Source organism: Cygnus olor, chromosome 3 (assembly GCF_009769625.2).
Source record: "Cygnus olor isolate bCygOlo1 chromosome 3, bCygOlo1.pri.v2, whole genome shotgun sequence".
Lineage (NCBI taxonomy): Eukaryota > Metazoa > Chordata > Aves > Anseriformes > Anatidae > Cygnus > Cygnus olor.
In genome coordinates, this window is record NC_049171.1 from 107,634,309 (window position 1) to 107,651,985 (window position 17,677).

At 56.8% G+C, this 17,677-nt stretch overlaps 1 protein-coding gene across 9 annotated transcripts in view; it reads left to right on the forward strand.

Annotated features, from left to right (window-relative positions):
• The first annotated feature begins 683 nt into the window (after positions 1 to 683).
• RRBP1 (ribosome binding protein 1) overlaps positions 684 to 17,677 on the forward strand; it is a 28,839-nt gene continuing 11,845 nt past the window's right edge. For 2 of the 9 annotated variants that reach the window (XR_005818750.1, XM_040553343.1), the window contains exons 1-11: positions 704 to 794; positions 7,352 to 8,056; positions 10,315 to 10,463; positions 10,722 to 10,844; positions 11,309 to 11,461; positions 11,786 to 11,904; positions 12,739 to 12,892; positions 15,648 to 15,786; positions 16,072 to 16,259; positions 16,408 to 16,445; positions 17,519 to 17,609. Coding sequence is in view for 8 of the 9 variants with exons in the window: in XM_040553343.1 (XP_040409277.1) it covers positions 7,372 to 8,056; positions 10,315 to 10,463; positions 10,722 to 10,844; positions 11,309 to 11,461; positions 11,786 to 11,904; positions 12,739 to 12,892; positions 15,648 to 15,786; positions 16,072 to 16,259; positions 16,408 to 16,445; positions 17,519 to 17,609 (1,839 nt within the window). In the remaining variant the exon portion in view is untranslated. Of the gene's footprint in view, positions 795 to 1,568; positions 3,358 to 3,672; positions 3,767 to 3,888; positions 4,517 to 7,351; positions 8,057 to 10,314; positions 10,464 to 10,721; positions 10,845 to 11,308; positions 11,462 to 11,785; positions 11,905 to 12,738; positions 12,893 to 15,647; positions 15,787 to 16,071; positions 16,260 to 16,407; positions 16,446 to 17,518; positions 17,610 to 17,677 lie in introns of those variants that run through there. The other 7 variants (XM_040553344.1, XM_040553339.1, XM_040553338.1 and 4 more) reach the window with 7 other exon arrangements.

Consider the following 17,677-nt stretch of genomic DNA (forward strand, 5'->3'; position numbering starts at 1 on the left):
CCATTTGTGCAAATTTGGGTGCAAAGCACAGCTAATGCAATTCCTGGGTTACAGAGTAGGCAGCAAACTTCTGTTCTAGCCCTTTTCATTGCTCATCAGCCTATGGTTCCTGCCGGGTTGGGTGGTCAGTTGGTTTGTTGGGTGGTTGGTTGAGCAGGTAGTTGTTTTTCTGGGAGGTGGGTTGGTTGGTTGGGGGGTTGGTTGCGCAGGTAGTTGGTCTGTTGGGTGGTTGGGTGGTTGGCTGGGGGGTTGGTTTGGAGGCACAGTCCTATGGAGATGGGCCTCTGGCCATAGCACGATGGCTCTCACGGCACACGTTAGGGTAGAGCATCTCCCAAAGAGTGCCCTAGCTCTCCTCTAACGGTTCAACCTAATAATTACTCCACCCAACGCGAACAGAGCCCCTCCCAGCCCCTTCTTTTTCACCTCCAAGACGCCGAAGCACCTAACTAATCCCACCCAGCCAACTCCCCGTGCCACAAACAGGCCCCCGAGTCCCACACCCCCCGTCCCACCACGGACCAGCACACACACGGCGCCCTGATGGGACCCCACCGGGTGCCCCCGCTCCCTCGGGGCCCCCCTCGTCTCCCCCCAAACCCCCTCCCCCGGTGCCCCGCGGGGCGGATCGGGGCGACTACAGCCCCCAGGGGCCGGCGCGGCCCGGCCCGGCCCGGCCCGTCCCGCCCCGCCGCGCTGAGTGGCCCCGCGGCCGGGAGCGGGGCGGGCCCGGCAGAAAAGTGCCACGACTCCACACGGCCGCGGCGGCGGGCAGGGACCGCGACACGGCGCCGGTAGGGACCGCCGGGCACCGGCACCGGGGGGCTCGGGGACCGGGGGGCGCTGCGCCGCGGGGGGGTCGCTCGGAGCCGGGCTGGGACCCCCACCGCGACCCCCCCCCCCCAACAGGGACCCTCTACCCCAATTGGGACCCCCGCACCGGGACCCCCCCCCCGGTGTGGACCCCCGCACCGGGACCCCCCCACCCAACCCGGGGACCCCCCCACCCGGTGCCCCCCCCAGTGCTGCGGGGTCCCGAGCGGGGAGGAGGTGGGGGGGGGTCCCGTCCCGCGCCCCCTCCCCGCCGCTGTCGCGTCCCCCAGCGGGGGGAGAAGGGGATGGGGGGGTCCGGGGGGGTCCCCCGGGGGGGTCCCCGGCCGGGGGGCGGCGGTGGATGAATGGCCCGCGGCGTGCCAGAGCGGTGCGGAATGGCGACGTGTGCAGGCGGCCGGGGAGGGGCCGCCCCGCCGGATGATGGACGAGGCCGCCGCCTCCTCTTCCTCCCCCGGCCCCCCTCCGCCGCTGTGGGGCTGAGGGGACACCCCCCGTTACCCCCAAGTCCCCGGGTACCCCCCCCTTCAATCCCGGGGTACCCCCATCCCGGGGCACCCCCCGCTTCCCTTTCCCCCTCTAACTTGGCGCCCCGCTCGCCCCGTCTGCGGTCGTCCCGAAGAAATTGCCAGGAGCCGGCCGTAGGAAATTCCGTAAGCTGATGAAGCGCGGTTGCAAAAAAAAAAAAAAAAAAAAAAAAGTTACAGCTACGAGGAGGTTGTTCCTTTTTTCTTCAGCCAGGCGAAACGTGTCGCCCAGCCCGCACGGCCCTCGGGGAGCGGCGGCAGCGAGGGGTCCGGGCACGGGAGAGATGCTGGAGGGGACCGCAGGAGAGAGGCGGCATCCCCCGTGTGGGGAAGGTGGGATGGGACGGGGTGTCTGGCACCCCATGGGCACCACAGTATTTCCAGGCTGGCCCGTACGAGCCGTCCTGCAGGTTTCTCCGTGTGGTGCCCATAGCGGGACGTCCCGCCGGGGCAGGAGCCCGGTGGGGAGAGCGTGTGCGAGGCCACCTCCGTGCCCGAAATGTCGGCTTTCAGGCAATGGCTCCTGCTTGTCCACATCGCAGAAGGGGACGAGACCCAGCAGCAGAGTGCCACTTGGGGCCAGGGAGAGGAGAGGGATGTGTAATAGCCGCCACAGAGAGGAGTCAAGCCACAGCTGTGCTACGTGTTGCACTGTGCTTCCTTCTAGTCTATATACGTGTGATATATACGTCGATATACCCCTGCCCTTTTACTCGAGAAGGGAGCCGGCAGCGCTGCGAAGGGCCACGGGTAGGGCTGGCACTCCGCTAATGGAGCACTAACGCAGATGCAATTAAGTCGGGAGGGAACTGCTTGTAGTGGTGTGGCTGCTAACCTGAAGTCACGGCGTGTTGCTGTTTGCGCTGAGCGCCACGTGCCAGGCGAGACCAGAAAAGCGCGGTCGCTTATTCAGAAAGCCTATTTACCCGGAGGCTCCCGGGGACGTGGGTAGGATCCGCTCGAGGCGTGTGGGTTTGGTTGGGGTTTTTCTTGGGCTTTCAATTTTGCCTCTGTCTGTTGCAGCCGGGTGGAGGGAGAAGCTTCAGGAGGTGGATCTGGTGATCGTCTTTTATCTGCTGACAGCGCTGCCTTCTGCTGCTGCCAGGCTGCCCCGCTATCAGCAGGATCTGGCCTCCAAGTTCCCTCTCGCTCCTTTGTGCTGGAGGAGCGCTGTCCCCAGCGATGGGGAGCCCCTGAAGCATCAGAGCAGGGCGAGCCTTTATACCCCAGAGCTGGGGCTGGGCAGCGCCCTCCCAAAAGGGCTGACCTCAGGCCAGTCCCTTAGGTGCTGCTCATGCTGGTGGCCTGGGAGATAACTTTGCCCTTTGGCAGGAACCGAAATTTCAGCCTGGAAACTTGTGTGCCAGGTCAGCCAGCCTCGACACACCTGCGTGTGGTTAGGGTGCTGTAAAGCAAAGGGAGCCGCAGGCGCTGTGCAGGCAGACATTGCTTCGGGCTGTGCAGAGCCCAGCTGCACGAACCCGGTTCTCTGCCCTCCAACAACTGTTCACATCTTCTTCTGCATTACCATAGCTGGAGGCACTGCTTTGGCACTAGAGCAAAGTGCAGGCTTTGGATTGCAGGGGGACGCGGTGCCCTGGTCGCAAAGAGCATCTTATCCCACCCCTTGAAAAGCAGGGGTAGATAGTAGGTGCATTTCCCTTTGGCTGTAGGAAAATAAGGCTTCTGTGGTTGCTGCACAACCTGTCTCTTCCTTTGCCCCTGCCACTTGACCTGGGTGATTTAAACCAGCACTTGTGGAGGTCTGAGTTTCAGAGACACCCTGTGGATTTTGTGGAAGCGTTTGCAGAGAGGAGGAAAGCTTGGACAGAGGGGAAGGCCGTAGCCGGAGTTTTGACTCTTCCCTGCTTCTGGCAAATGCACATGCAACGCACCGAGCAGGGCCCGTGTGCCACACGTGTGTGGCCACGCGTCCTGGAGGCTGTTCCACGCTTAAAGCCAGCGAGGCCGAGGGCTTTGCTCGTTTCACTTCCTTATGGTGAGTTGGACTTTTGCTCGGGGCAAACAGAGGTGACTCTGTGGTGCGAGGTGGTGAGGGAAATCTGCTCTCCTGGGCTGTTAGCTGGGGTTTTTGGAAGTTTGATGGATAACTAGAAAAAGCCACGGGGACTGAAGAGTTAGAGGACAACTTTGCAGGTAGCTCCTTTACGGGAAAAGGCAAAATAGTGGTTGTCTGTCTTGTTCCTGTTCTGGTGGCGGTAAAAGAGCTTTATCTGAACAAGCTATTTTTGGGAAGGAGCAGGAAGGAGTTTGCATGTGGAGGTGTTTGGTGATTTTTCACTGTTTTGACTAGGGTGGTGACTAGGGGGTGATCCTGTCTGAGGAACTTCACACAGATTAACGTGCTCTGTGTCAGACGTGAGCTTGATCTTTGGACATGGACTCAGGTGGGTGTCAGAGCACCCCTCATGCTCAGCATGATGCCAGTCTGGGCATCGGGCTGAAAAATGCTCCTGCGGGCAGGAAATCACGGGCTACCCCTGCACCTATCCTCCGGTTTGCGCTTAAGGAGCAGGTACAGAGGGGAAGATGCTGAAGTCTGGAAGCCTCAACAGAGCCCTGCCGTTGAACCAAGCCCACCAAGCGTGAGATGTCGCTCAAGGCATCTGCGAGCAGATAAGCCGTGGTACCTCCGGTGCCCTATTTTCCCTGCCTTCGCTGAGGCTTTGTGCAGACGCGAAGTGTTGGCAGGCTTTCCTGCCGAGCGGCAAGGCACACGCTCTTCTGTCGCCAAGCTCGCGAGAGGGGCTGTGCCTTGCTGTGAAAACCCAGAAGCAAACTTTGAGCCCTTCAAAGGCAGAGCTGGGGCTCCTGGGGAAGGCAGCAAGCTCAGGAAATGCCAAAGCGGAGCTTTGCTCCCGATGCTGGCGCTGCGGCGCGCTGAGTCTTAACATTTGTGCAGCGGGAAGTTCCCGGAGGAAGCCTTTTAAAGAAAACTCCCAGTCCAGGCTGGTTTGGTGTAAATGCACGTGGTACTTGTCCAGCCTGCTGCCGTCTTAGTGCATGCACGCGTCCCGGAGAGGGCTGCTGGGCTGCCCTGCACCACGTCTCTGCTGCCACTGCTTGCTCCTCGCAGCCAGCCCCACGAGATCCACGACAGGACTGACATCCCCTTCGCCTGGAGGCGTTGCTGCCCGGTTGGTGTTTCTCATCCTCCTTTTGGGTTTTATCCTTGGGAGCAGCCGAGGGGCCGCCTCGGGGTCTGCCTCCTCTGTGCTGCTTCTGGGAGCTCCCGAGGAGCTCTGTGACCGCTCTGCCAGCAGGTTCAAGGCGTCCTCCTAAGTCAGTGGGGTAATGGGATGCCTCCCTCCTCGCAAAGAGGCTTCGTGGCTTCAGCAAAAACCCCCCAAACGGTGCCCCATCACCACAGCTTTGCCACGCGGATGTTAATGTGCCAGGTCAGATTCTCTCCCTTGTTCAGCAGCAAAACCACTGAAGGTGCTGGAGCCCGGAGGGGGAAAATCAGGACCCTTTGTGCCAGGCAATGGCTGGTGCTGTGGGTTTTTTGTATTTTTTTTTTTTTTGGAGGTGGGGGCTGTTTGGTTTAGCTAGGAAGGACTTCTTACTGCTAATCTCCGCTGTTATCTCGCCCTGGCTGTAAAGTGCACGAGGAGGCAAGGTACAGGCTTTTACTGCAGCGTGGCTGGGTGAGGCTCAGGCACCCTGCTCCGGGTCCCCGCGTGGGCTTTGCGGAGGGGCAGCAGCGTGGGGTGGGACGTGGGGTGGGCAAGGAGCTCTGGCACTGCCTGTCTCACCCCCTTACTGCTCCAGCCCCTGCGTGGCAGCGCTGTCCTGCCTCCTCGGGCTCCCCGTGCACATCGGACGTGTCCGCAGCAGAGGCTGGAGCCAAGTGCTGGGGCTTGAGAGCTGCAGGAGCCTCCTCTGCAGCACGCTGCCGCCGGCACTGCTTGTGGGTACGGCACAGACGCAGCCACAAGGCTGCCAGAGCCGGCAAAATTTTGGGCACAAAGTCTTGGCTGAGCTCTGGAAAGGTGCTTCTGATGCCAGCCTGTTGTTTTTTCTTTTCTTTTTAATTCCATTCCTATCCTCCCTAGGCTCCGTGCAGCTGCTTTTGGAGGTGGTGGTGGCAGCTGGTGGGGCTGGGTTGGATTTGCCAGCACTTGGTGATGCCCTTGCCCCAAGCTGGAGCAGCACATTTGCTCTAAGTACAAACAGCGTGAGGTCAGGAAGGGTTTATTCTTACCAGTGTGTGGCGGCTGCTGGGTGAGAAATGCAGGTCACGTTGTTCTGTCCCCAGAATCGTCTCAACAGCTCGCAGACACCTCAGTGTAACCCTAAAACCAGTATTAGGTTGTAGATGTGTGTTCTTCAGCCCTACTTTCTAGTTACTGCAGGGGAGAGGAAATCCTGCCTTTTTCACCCGGCGGGTTAGGAGCGATCTGTTTCTGTCCTGGTGGGAAAGACCCCGAAGCGCTCACTTGCTACAGCCAGAGGGAAGTGTCCCAGCACCCAGTGTGCTGGGACGGAGCAGGCTGAGGCTGTTTAAATCCCGAATGACAGGGTCAGATGTGAAACGGTGAGTGCTGTAGTATCAGCTGGGATCTAGAGCAGTGCCCGGGGCAGAAAGTTGGTCCTTCCAGGGGCGGCTGGTTCCAGCTGGCATTCAGAGCCCTCCTGCCTGCCAGCTTCCTCCGCTTCGCCCGGGATGCTCGGGGAGAGCTGGGCTCCTGGTGACAGTGCTCCTCCCCGGGCAGGTGAGTGTCTGCAGTGGGAGAGGGCTGGTCTGCGGCTCCTTCTGGCTCTGCATCGTCTTCTTTAGCATTGGAGAAGGGTTTTGATGCGCGTGACGTGTGTTGTGGTGGCCGTCTTCATGGCGCCGTCACCCGCTAGCTGCAAGCGTGGCTTGGGCTTCAGCTCTGGGTGCGAGTTCACTGCTCGGGCTGGTAGAAAGAAAAAGCCTCCGAGGTCTCCCCTTCGAGCACCGAGGGTTTGAAGAGATGCTGATCTCCTTAGTTTTTCTTATTTTTGCCTACTCCCCTCCCTCCTCAACCCACAACCTCTTAGAAAGGAAACTTGATAATGTTTACAGTTAAGTGTGGGGATGGGAACTTCGAAGGGCTTTCTGCATCTTCCTGATTATGTTTTGAGGCACAATGATGAGAAACTATCTTTGCCTTCCTGGAAAGCGTTCCTTTGCATCTCAACTGGTCAACTCCTGCATCCCCATCTGGGGATTAACGATCCGCCTCGGGACCACGTGGAGGTTATCCTCTGGTAGGAGAAATGCAAGTGGGACAGCAGGGAAGAGACTGTTTTAGGAGCTTGGGACATGGTTCAGTTAGAAATTACGCAGCTTGTGCTTTCACAAGGCGAACGCTCTCCAGAAGTTACCGGTGTGATGGCAAGGGGAGAAGGGCAGGGCTGTTGCACAGCAGGTGCTTCTGCGTTTGGAAGCAAGCAGGGAAAGCTGTCCTCCTCGTGCCTTCTTCTTCCTTTCTTCTTGGTTGTTGTATTCCAGAGTTGAGATCTGAACGTGTGTCTGGGCTGAAGCGCTCTGAGGACTCGGGAGAGGTCCTGGCAGAGCCCAGCTCTTGGCCAGCCTGCCCCAGGCTGTCTGAGGAGGGGCTCTGGTGTTGCCCCTGTGCCACAGTTATTGCCTAGGGTCATGCAAAACCATCCCGGTGGACACGTAAGAGGTGCTTGCTCGTTTCCGTCTCTGATCACATCCCTGGTGTTTTCCTTCCGGCTCTTTGGTTCCTCTGGAGATGGCTACCAGTGGAATTGGTTGCAGCAGGAAAACTGGAGAACTGTGGATAGGCAACGTAGCGGAGGGGCAAAAGCTGGTGATGTATATGGCCTGCTGGCCCTCACCAAGGGTCTATGAATCTTGGCCATTTGGCCATCACTGCAAGATGACTGGAAATGCAAATGTTCTTTCAAACTCCCTGCTTGGCGAGGTGATTGCATCTTTGGGTTTTCCCCTGGCTGACTGTTGTTCTCATGTCTTGCAGGCGCAGAAGAATAAGGCAGGATGGATGTGTATGATCCTCAGACGCTGGGTGTTGTGGTCTTTGGAGGCTTTATGGTGATATCAGCCATTGGGATCTTTCTGGTGTCCACCTTCTCCATGAAGGAGACGTCTTATGAGGAAGCCTTGGCAAAGCAACGTAAAGAGCTTGAGAAGACCAACCAGCACAAAATAGAGAAAAAGAAGAAAGAGAAACCTGTTGAGAAAAAAGGAAAAGCAAAGAAAAAGGAAGAAAAACCTAATGGAAAGATACCGGAGCAGCAGCTGCCTCAGGAAGTGACAGACTCTTCCAAGGATGTGGTTCTTGAGCCTGCCGTGGTGCCTGAGCCCGTAACTCCCGTTGAGCCTCCGATCGCAGTGGTGTCAGTGCCCCCCCAGGAAAAGGAGAAACCTGCTCCGTCTCCTAAGGAGAAGAGGAAGAAGGAGAAGAAGGTGGCAAAGGTAGAGCCTGCTCCTAGCCCAGCGCTGGCTTCCCCTCCTGTCAGCGTTCCCAAAGGTTCTCCTGTCTTGGAGGTGACCCCTAAGGAGGTGCCTGTCGTGGCCGTGCCACCAGTGGGCACGCAGCAAAGTGCCCCAGTTGTCAGCTCTGTCCCCGTCAAAAAAAACGAGGCTCTTCCAGCCCACGAGGAGCAAAAGCATGATGGACCTGTCAAGAAGAAGGCCGCATCCAAGAAGAAGTCTGAGCCAGGTAAGGCCAGATTCCTGTGTGTATCCCCGCTGAGTAAGCAAACAGGGAGTCGTGGTGCTGTTAAAACAGCTGTCCTGTTCTGAGATCTTTGTTCTCCTTCCCTGTTGGAAACAGGGCAGCTGTAGAGCGGCCGTGTCTGGTGAGATGGACCTTCTGTGGGAAGGTGGGCGACTCTAAAAGTTTCCTCCTCATTCAGCGGAGGTGAAAAGTTGCCTGGTGGAGGAGAGAGGAATGAAGTTGTTTTACGCTGCAGGGGACTCATCATGGAATAGTTTGAGAGAAGTGACTGGCTATGTCAGGGCAAAGGGAAGTTTGCCTGTCACAGTTCAAGCCTCACCTGATTGACTTGGAGATAGAAGAGATCAAAGAACGGGGGCTTACTCTTTCCCGGGTGTAAATAGGTGTGGGGAGGGAAGAAACAGCTTTGTAGCTGGATTCCTGCCTCTCGTTGCACCGATGTGAACAGTTTATTTTTTGTTTTTGGTTAAATGACACTTGCAGGCTCTGAGGTGCTTTAGCTTGTGTGCTGCCCTACCTGTAGAAGTATTTCCATATGGACATGTCACAGAAATCTCTCAGGTGTTCTCAAAAGTGTGATGTGATGCCTGTGTCCTTTTTGTGAGTGAACGCTTTACGTGGTGGCCTTCTCCAGCATATCCAAACCCAGGCTGCCATGCAACCCATTAGGTTTTGCACCCGTGTTTTGGGAGAGGACCTGCTACTCAGCAGGAAATCTTGCAGCCGCGGGTCTCCAAGGTCAGGTTAAAGCCCTTGGATCTGCTTCTCTGACGAAAGGATTTTATTAAAGGCCAACTCCATATAAAAGTGGGGTTTTACACTGTTTGAGCTCAGGAGCAACTGCTGCTGAAGTCTATTGCAGCAATAGGAAATCGGAGGTGACTGGTTTGGCATGTGCACCTGGGGATCCAGCACAGCCTCTCCAGCACTGAAAAACATCGCCCTGAATCCAAGCTGGAACAGCTGGGGCAACATGGATGGGAGACAAACTCTTAGCTCTTGTTTACAGCGGGGAGTTTTTTGGCTGCCGTGCGCATCCATTCCTTCAGATACGAAGTACAGATCCCGCGTGTCTTAGAGGCCAAGAGTGTCTGAGGTGCTCCTGTGGGATTTTTCAAAGGAAAGCTCTTGGCAATGTTTGCACCACAAAGCTGACTGCAGTTGGCCCGTGGTGTTGCGGGCAGCCTCTCAGTGCGTGCTGCGATGTCTCCCCTTTTCAAAGGCAGAAGCAACAAATTATCCCGCGGCAGATAAAAACCCAGGGCGTTCAAAGGCATGTCTTCGGCGCTGGAACAGACAGCAAATCCGACAGGAGTGGCCTGGGGGTCTCGCGTGGTTTGTTTTTAGTCTCCGGCATTGCGAAAAACGCTTGCTTGCAAGTGGTTAATGTGTACTTGGGTCCCAGGTCGTTAGCTCTGATAGTAGGAGCTGGGCTCTGCCTTGAAACGCGTGGGGGTGCCTGGTCTGGGCTGCGCTGCTGAATCAGCTCCTGCCTTTGGGCCTCCAGGCAAGCAGCAATTCGTGTCTCCGGTACCACGTGTCCCCCGGGGTTTGAGAAGTGGCTCTTCGGGCCCCTCGTCCCCGCCGTGCTTCCCCGTGGCAGCTTCGCCAGGGCATTGCTCCGCCACGGCTTCTCGTTTCGCCGCTTCCTTTTGCGGAGACGGGCTGAGGCGGAGCAGGCCTCGTGCCGTGCCTTGGCAGGCTGCCCCGGCCCCGTTCGCCGGCTGGGAGGTGGCGGTCGTGTCGCGCCCTCCTCGTGCAAAGACAGCGCGTGTAACGCTGCCGGGAGATGGGCAGAATTTCCCCGGTGGGTCCCTTCACCCAGCGGGACCGGGCTGAGAAAAGGGACGTGCTGTCACCCGCGTGGGTGAGATGCGAGCCAGATGTGAGCCATGGGGCAGCCCCGGCCTCTCCTCACAGAGGCGGTGGCTCAGCCTGGCGGGGTCGGGCTGTACCGGGGTGGCCTCCATGCCCGCTCCTGCCCAAGCTTGTCCTTCACACGTTAGCAGATGGATAGGGAATTGTGGAAATGCAGAACGGTTGAGGATGGAAGGCACCTCTGGAGGCTGTCTGGGCCAGCCCCCTGCTCATGCAGGGACACCTAGAGCTGCTTGCCCAGACGTGGAAGGAACTGAAATATCAGTTGTGGGGTTGGAGCCTGCTTAAGGTATTTGTTTTAAAAGCAGGTGATGCTCTGCCATTGACTTGAGTGGTCCCAGTTCCTCTTCTTTCCTCCCTAGCACCTGCGGACTCGGATGGGCCCCTCTACCTGCCCTACAAGACGCTTGTGTCCAGCATCAGCAGCATGGTGTTCAGCGAGGGAGAGGCCCAGCAGCTCATCGAGATCCTGTCAGAGAAAGCGGGCATCGTCCAGGACACCTGGCACACGGTAGGCCTCTGAGCACCTCGGTGGCCATTTACTCCTGACCCTGCCTCTCTGCTGAGCCTTGGGAGGGAGAGCTCCATGTTTTTTGGCAGGCTGGGGGCCCCGCTAACCCCAAGGGCCAGTTCTAGAGACCAGAGCTGGGTTTTTGTTGGAAATAGAGGGCAGGAACCCGTCCTGCATGTTGGGTGGCTCCTGCCTGTAGGAAAAGAGGGTGGGTTTGGAGGTGGTCGTCCTCACTGATGTGCTGCCTCACGCTCACAGGCAACGCAGAAGGGGGACCCGGTCACCGCCCTGAAACGCCAGCTGGAAGAGAAGGAGAAGCAGCTCGCTGCTGAGCAGGAGGACGTGTCTGCTGCCAGAAACAAGCTGCGGGAGCTGAGCAAGGTAGGTGCTGTGCAGCCTTCCTGGTGTCGTTGTAGCTCACCCTGTTTTGACAAAGCGGCGGTGCCACGAGCCTCTTGCTCCCCCACATTTCATCCCCCTGGGAAGTGGAGTATTTAGTATTTGGTATTTAGTGTTTTTTTTTTTTTTTTTTCCCCTCCCTGCTTTGTGCCAAACTTTGTGTGATGATCCAGAAAAAAAATAATAATCTAGACTGTCTTACTCCTTTCTCATTGCTGGCCCAGTGTGGAACAACAGTGGCATCCAGTGGCCACAGTGCCCAAAACAAAATGCAAAAGGAAATGAAAGTGCTAAGTGACTTGGCTTGGCTGTGCTGCGCAGGTGGCTGGTAGCTCTTAAAAGGCAGAACTTTTAAGTCTTCTGAATTAGAAGGCCCAGTTCTGCATTTCCTTGAAATGAGGAAACTGGAGCGCCGAGGACTAAGCAGGTGACTTCTCTCCTTGCAGGAACTTGCAGCTGAGAAGGCCAAGGCGGTGGCCAGCGAGAGCAAGCTGAAGGAGCAGCTGGTTGCTCGTGAGCGGGAGATCACCGCAGTTCAGGCACGGATGCAGGCGAGCTACCAGGACCACGTCAACGAAACGCAGCAGCTCCAGGGAAAGGTAGGCTCTGGAGCATCCTCCTCTGGCTGCCTGATGGATTTTGGCCTCTGGGAGTCTACAGAGATGGAGAGCGGGGAGACCAGAGATGTGGGGAGGTGGGGGTGACCCTGTGATGCTCAGTTCCCCTGTGAGGACTTTCCTGGACCATGGTGCAGGTGTGTGGGAGCATCCTCACGAGGCATTGCATTCCTGGGGGCCATCAGTGTCTGTAGACTGAGGAAGGGGGTGAAGCTCCCGTGGGCATGTCCCTCTGTGCTCAGCAGGCTGGGCTGGGATGTCGCGTGCTCCCCACAAAGTGGCGTAACCCGTGCTGGCTTCCTCTAGATTCGGACCCTGCAGGAGCAGCTGGAGAACGGCCCCAACACGCAGCTCGCCCGCCTGCAGCAGGAGAACTCCATCCTGAGGGACGCGCTCAACCAGGCCACCAGCCAGACGGAGAGCAAGTAAGACCACAGCTGGGCTGGGGGGCAGAGGCTGGGCCTGCCTTCTGGCACACCCTGGGGGTTAGCTGTCCTTGGGTCTCCAAGGGACCTCTGACACCCCCTGCAAAGCCTATCGCTGAGTTGAGGTACCCAGAGGTAGAGGAGGGAGGGAGGAAGAGTCTGCCAAGTGGCTTCTGGGGCCTGGCGGGGGGAATGAGGATGTTTTTCCCGTGCTGTGGCTCGTGACAAAGTGGGAGGGCGGGGGAAGCCCTCTGCCGTGAGGCAAGGGCTACCCGTGCTGACGCCGGAGCCAGCAGGCAGTGGGAGGGAGAAGGGACTGGGAGGTAGTGAGGCCCTTCCCTGCTTAGGTGAGCTCGTGCTTCCTGGCTTGAGAAGAAATCCAGCTGGCCCTTGGAAATGAGTGATGCTGCAGAGAAAGAACCGAGACGTGCCTGATGCCTGTAGAACAAATACGAGCTAGATAGAAGAATTTCACGCTCCTTTTTATAGAAAATATGAAATAGCTGGTGATTAACAGCGGTAAAATAATTACAGACTGGACTCCAGATGCTTAGAGAACTTCCTCTTGTGTCTGGGAATACAGATCCTCATGTCTTCTACTTCATAAGAAAGGAATGTCTCCTGTGATTGAAATACCGCTTTTGAAAAGTGATTTGTCAACTCTTTCCACCCCCTCCCTGAAGCAGCAGGCGTACCCTAGAAATAGGAAAATGCAACCACTAAAATGTTTCAAGTCCCCTATCAGGCCCGCAGGAGGCTGTGTTCCCCTGGACGTTACACCAAGGATACTCGACTGTCCTGTGGGCTAAAATAACCCTGCTTTTTCTGGTCCAGGCAAAACGCTGAGCTGGCCAAGCTGCGGCAAGAATGCAACAAGCTGATGAAAGAGCTGTCTGAAAAATCCGAGGTGCTGCAGCAAGAGGAGCAGCAGAAAAAGAGCTGGGAGATCAAAGCGGTGGCCTCCGAGAAGCAGCTCGAGCAGTTGCAGGTCAGGCAGGCACTGTCGGACCCGCTCCCCTGGCAGGGACGTGTGGTGGCTTGCAGGAGGGCCCGTGCTAGCTGCGGCTCGAGCTTGTGGCGAGGGGACAGCTGGCTGAAGCAAAACAGGAGTGCGGGGCTTTGCCAGATGTTTTCCCTCTGATCTTGTCTGGGTTGCTTAATCTCCATGTGTTTCTGGTCATTCTCTCTTAAAAGAGCATGCATGAGGTTGGACAGAGGGAGGGAGAGTTCAGCAGGAGGGCCAAGCCCCACAGTGTTCTGGGTTTGTGACCTTATGTGGTCTTTTTTATTATTATTTTTTTTTTCCAATGGAAATTGAAAATGGCAGCTGCTTAGAGCAAAGGCATCCCATAACGCCCCTTCTCCCTCAGCACCCTTCGGAAGGGAAGGTGCTAATGTCACACCCTGCCTTCTCACCCCTCTCTCTGCAGGGGTGGGGGGTCACAAGGGACACTGGCTGTGGGGAATTGGGCTCTGTTAATTCAGCTGTCGAGAGATAAGGCTGTGTGCATGCTCCTGATGGTGTATTGTGCACACACACCTTACCCCGCTCAGTAGAATTGTCCCTTTCCAGGTTAGTTAGGGGCTAAGAGGCTCTGATGCCCTGAAGGGGGGCTGAATTGCTTGGGATCTATGGACGTGGCCATGGAAGGAGCTTGGAGAGAGGGATTACCAGCCACAGCTGGAAGGCAAACTGCCTTGCGGATCTCTTAATTGCCTCTCCCGTGGTAGTTTGTCACACGCATTGTGGCTTTCTTGCATCATCCAACACCAGCAAAGCCCAGGCAGCATGAGACCCAGTTAAAACCATTCTTCTCACACATCTCTGAGCCTGGCGTGAAGGTGTTGGGGGAAATCTAGGCTGTACACGCTGCTCAGTGTGCCTGGTGCTGCCAAATGCCCGGGACCTGAACTGGCAGGCTGCAGCTGGCCGTGCCTCCTGGTCCCTGCTGTACCAAATGTGGCCGGGCGTCGAGCCTGCTCTGCTGCCTCCTGACAGTGCTGAAAGCCTTGGAGGCAGCAGGGAGGGGAGCACCTGGGAAAAGCAGGGCTTTTTCTGCAGCAGCACGGTGGTGTCTCCTGCTAACAGGGCAGTTTTCTGTTTTAAAAACAAGACAAAAAACACCAAAACCAGAGATGTGATAGAAAACCCCCTGGCCCCCATCAGCATGGCTCTGGGCTTGTGCAGATGTGGGTTCGCTCCCTCACCCGCTCTCAACTCAGCTGTTTTCAAGCCTGTTAATCGTAGCACAGGAGGCAGAGCTCGGCTTTTTGGTGTCACCAGGGTGTGGCTGGTGGTTTTTTTTTGTTTGGGTGATCACAGGCTGCCTCCCGTGCAGAGACTCTGTGGTCAGAGCACGTCGCCAGCAGCAGGCTGTACGGATGCAGGGAAAGCATTTTCTGGCAGGAAGCAGCACTTGTGCTGGGGTTCTGCTAAGCTAGGATCTGGGAGCACTGATCTTGGCAGTACGAGGGGTGTTCAGGGTCCTAGCTCTCGATTTTCGGGGTGCCTGAGGATGCAGATCTTCTTCCAGCGGACTGGTTTTGGCCCCTGCTGCTTTTGCAGTCAAATAGCAAGAGAAAGTGAGGAGCCTGAGTGATGTGGGCACGGTGCGAGGGCAGAAGCTGCCTTAAAACATCAACTTATAGGCGTGCTTTTAGGAGAACTTCTTCGGGGCTGTCAGCTTGCTGCATGCCTTAATGTTAGTCAAATAATAATAATAATAATAATAAGCTGCAGGTCTTTAAAGCCAGTGATGTGTTTAAGGTGCCTGTGGTGATGGGGAAAATGTGCTTCTGCAGCTCGGAGCTGAGGACTTGGTGTTAAAGCCTCAGAAAGTGGAGAAGCACTGCTTTTTTTGGCAGTTCTGGAAGCATCGTTCAGGCAGAGACTGGGCTGCTCGTCAGCCTCGCTTTGTCCCCGTCACACAAAGCGCTCGCAGTGGGGTGATTCGTGGAGCTGCTGGTTTGCAGCACGCCTCACACCCCTCGCTCTGCCTCTCCCCTCTAAGCGCATGCCTTGGCCAGGCCTCTTCTCTGCTGCTTTCTAAGGTGGAAAAAAGTCTTCCCTGGCCCAAACCACGCAGAAAATTCCACCGCCTATGGAAACACGTGGCTGGCCGGCTGCGTCCAGCTAATTGCCGTGTCAGTACCTCTCCGTGCTGGGCTGGGGCACCAGCTGCCTGCACGGGATCTGATCTTCGGGAGCCAAAAGCACCGAGGCCGCTCTCCCTGGTGTAAAGAGCACGTGTCGCTCCCTGCGTTTTGGCAGGGCGTTTCCCTCTTCCCCCTCCCCACTGCACAGTGGCAGCTGTGAACGCCGGCGGTAAACGGAGCCGCGTGGTGGCTGCCAGAACAAACCCATAGCAGAAAGGTTTGGAGACGTCGCTCGGGCTCCGAGCGGTGGCTGGGGCTTTGCGAAGGGGAAGCTTTCTGCAGGGCTGCCCAGCCAGGGCTGTGCTTTAGGGCCGGAGCTTGGGGTTTTTTCGGCATTCAGCTCCTCTCTTCCAGGCTGGAGGGGAAGAGAGGGGGTTGGCGGTAGTGTTGACCCAGAACTGAGACATCAGGGTGTTGTCTGATTCCCACCTGATTACAAAAGGAGGTGCTTCACGCAGAGGGGAAGCGTGACAACCCTGCTCCCCCAAAACACAGCGTGAAAATAATGCTACGTGTCGCTGAGCTTAGCTTCACGTTGGCCAGGACGCCCAGTGTGCTGTTTAAAGCCTTCTCTTCCCGCTGTGCAGGCTTCCCAAAGAGAGGTGGAGGCGACGCTGCAGAAGAGGTTGGAGGAAGTAAGTGACGAGCTCCGCAAAACCCAGGCCAGCTACAAGAGCCTCTTAGCAGATGCAGAGAAGTCCAAAGGGCAGCAGCAGAGCATCGCTGGTGAGGACCGCGAAACAGCACAGGGAGAGCCGTGGGGCAGCTGAAACACGAGGCAGATCTTGAGCTTTTGGGGCAGGGTGTTTGGTGGGGCTGTTCAGGGCAGGATGAGTAGATCTGGGGGTGAGTTGGGCTTCCCAGTGTCAGCGCAAACAAGACACGGGGCTGGTCCGTGGTCTTGCTGATGCTGTGTCCCCAGAAGGCATCTGTGGCCAAGCGACCAGGATGGGGAGTCTCTGAGTTTGTTTGCACCTACCTGACTGTGTTCCTCTCCCCTTCCTCCAACAGAACTGCAGGCCAAGCTGCTGAGCTCCGAAGCAGAGCTTAAAAGCAAACTGTCGGAGCTCGACAGCGTGAAGGGGAAACTGCAGGATGCCGGCTCGGAGAACACCAAGCTCCTGGAGAGGATCAAATCCATCGAAGCTCTGCTGGAAGCAGGCCAGATGAGGGAGGCAGAAAAAGACAGAGACCTGCAGGTCCTGTGCGTTTTTAATTGGGGTGGGAGGAGGATAATATTAATGTTAGTACCTGTGTTAGCTCTGTTGTCTCGCTGTGGGGTGCCAGAGATGGCTGATCTGCATCTCTTGCCTAGGACGGGTGATGAAAGTGATTTCTGTCTTCCAGGCAGCCAACGAAGCAGAAATGAAGCAGATGCAATTAAGGTAGGTCTAAGTGCTGCTTAGCGTACAAAAGCTGCTTGCTCTTCCAGCTTGCTCCTTGACTCCAAATAACAGCCAGTCCGTGCTGAAGTGACGCTTTGATTGCTGTCAGGCACGTGAAGGCTAACTCTTCCTGTAAAACTGACTGTGCAAGTTGTGTTGGTGCTGGGGGTGGTTAGGGACCTGGGATGCCTCTGATCCAAGTCTGTGCTCAAAGCTGGGCCATTCAGAGTAAGGCTTTTGGGGCTATTTTAGGTGAATTTGGGGTATTTTCAAGGATGGAGATTCACCACCTGTCTGGTTCCCTCTTCCACTGTCTGACAACCTCCAGGTGTCAGTGAAAAAGGGTTTCCCGGTGTCTCACTGGTTTCCCACATCATGACTTGCGTCTGTTGCCTCTCACCCCTGTGCAGGGCACCTCCGAGAAGCTCAGTCCACGGCAGGAGAATTTCTCAGATGCCCTTGCTGTGGGCAAGCACCTGGTGTTCCTCTAAAGGAGGGCAGTTGTTCAACACAGGGTCCTGGGACCCCAAGAGATTTGAGTGATTCACGTCAAGGGCTTGCATCTTCTTTGGTCTGCTCCAGCTGAGCCTCCCTGCAGGGCAGCTGGTGGATCTGAGGGTGTGGAGGGAAGCTGCAGGCTCCGAGGTGTAGCTGGTGGTGCTGATTCATGGCTATTCAAGATAGCAGGGTGATGCTTTCAAAACGCAGAGCTGTGGGCTATCGCGGTCTAATGAGCCATGAGTGGGAGCGTGTTGGGAGCAGTTCCAGTTGTATAATCCAGCGTTTGTGGCCTTTGGCTCAAGTTGTTTCTTCCTTGTCCTCGATGCACGGCTAGCCAGCTAGCTTGTTACTGATGATAAGTCAGTAGAAAACTAGACCCCCCTCCAGCATGGCTACGATCTTTCGTTTCTGCAGTCCTGGTTTTAGTCCCACAAGTGCAGCCCACTCCCTCCATCTCCCCATGCGAGTGCAACTCCCCGCTGCTTGTAGATCCCAGAGCAGACCCCAGATGCAAAATCCCACCCGGGTGGGAGGTGGAGGCGGAAGCTCACCCCTGCATCATCTCATTCCAGGCTGCAGGAGAAAACAGACCAGCTCTCGTCTTTGGAAAGGGAAGCAGCGGAGCTGCGAGAGGCAATGGAGCAACAGAAGACAAAAAACAACGTACGTGAGCGAACCGGGCATGGATTTGCTGCTCGGATCACTCCGTGGTGCAGCGCCGGGCTCTTCCA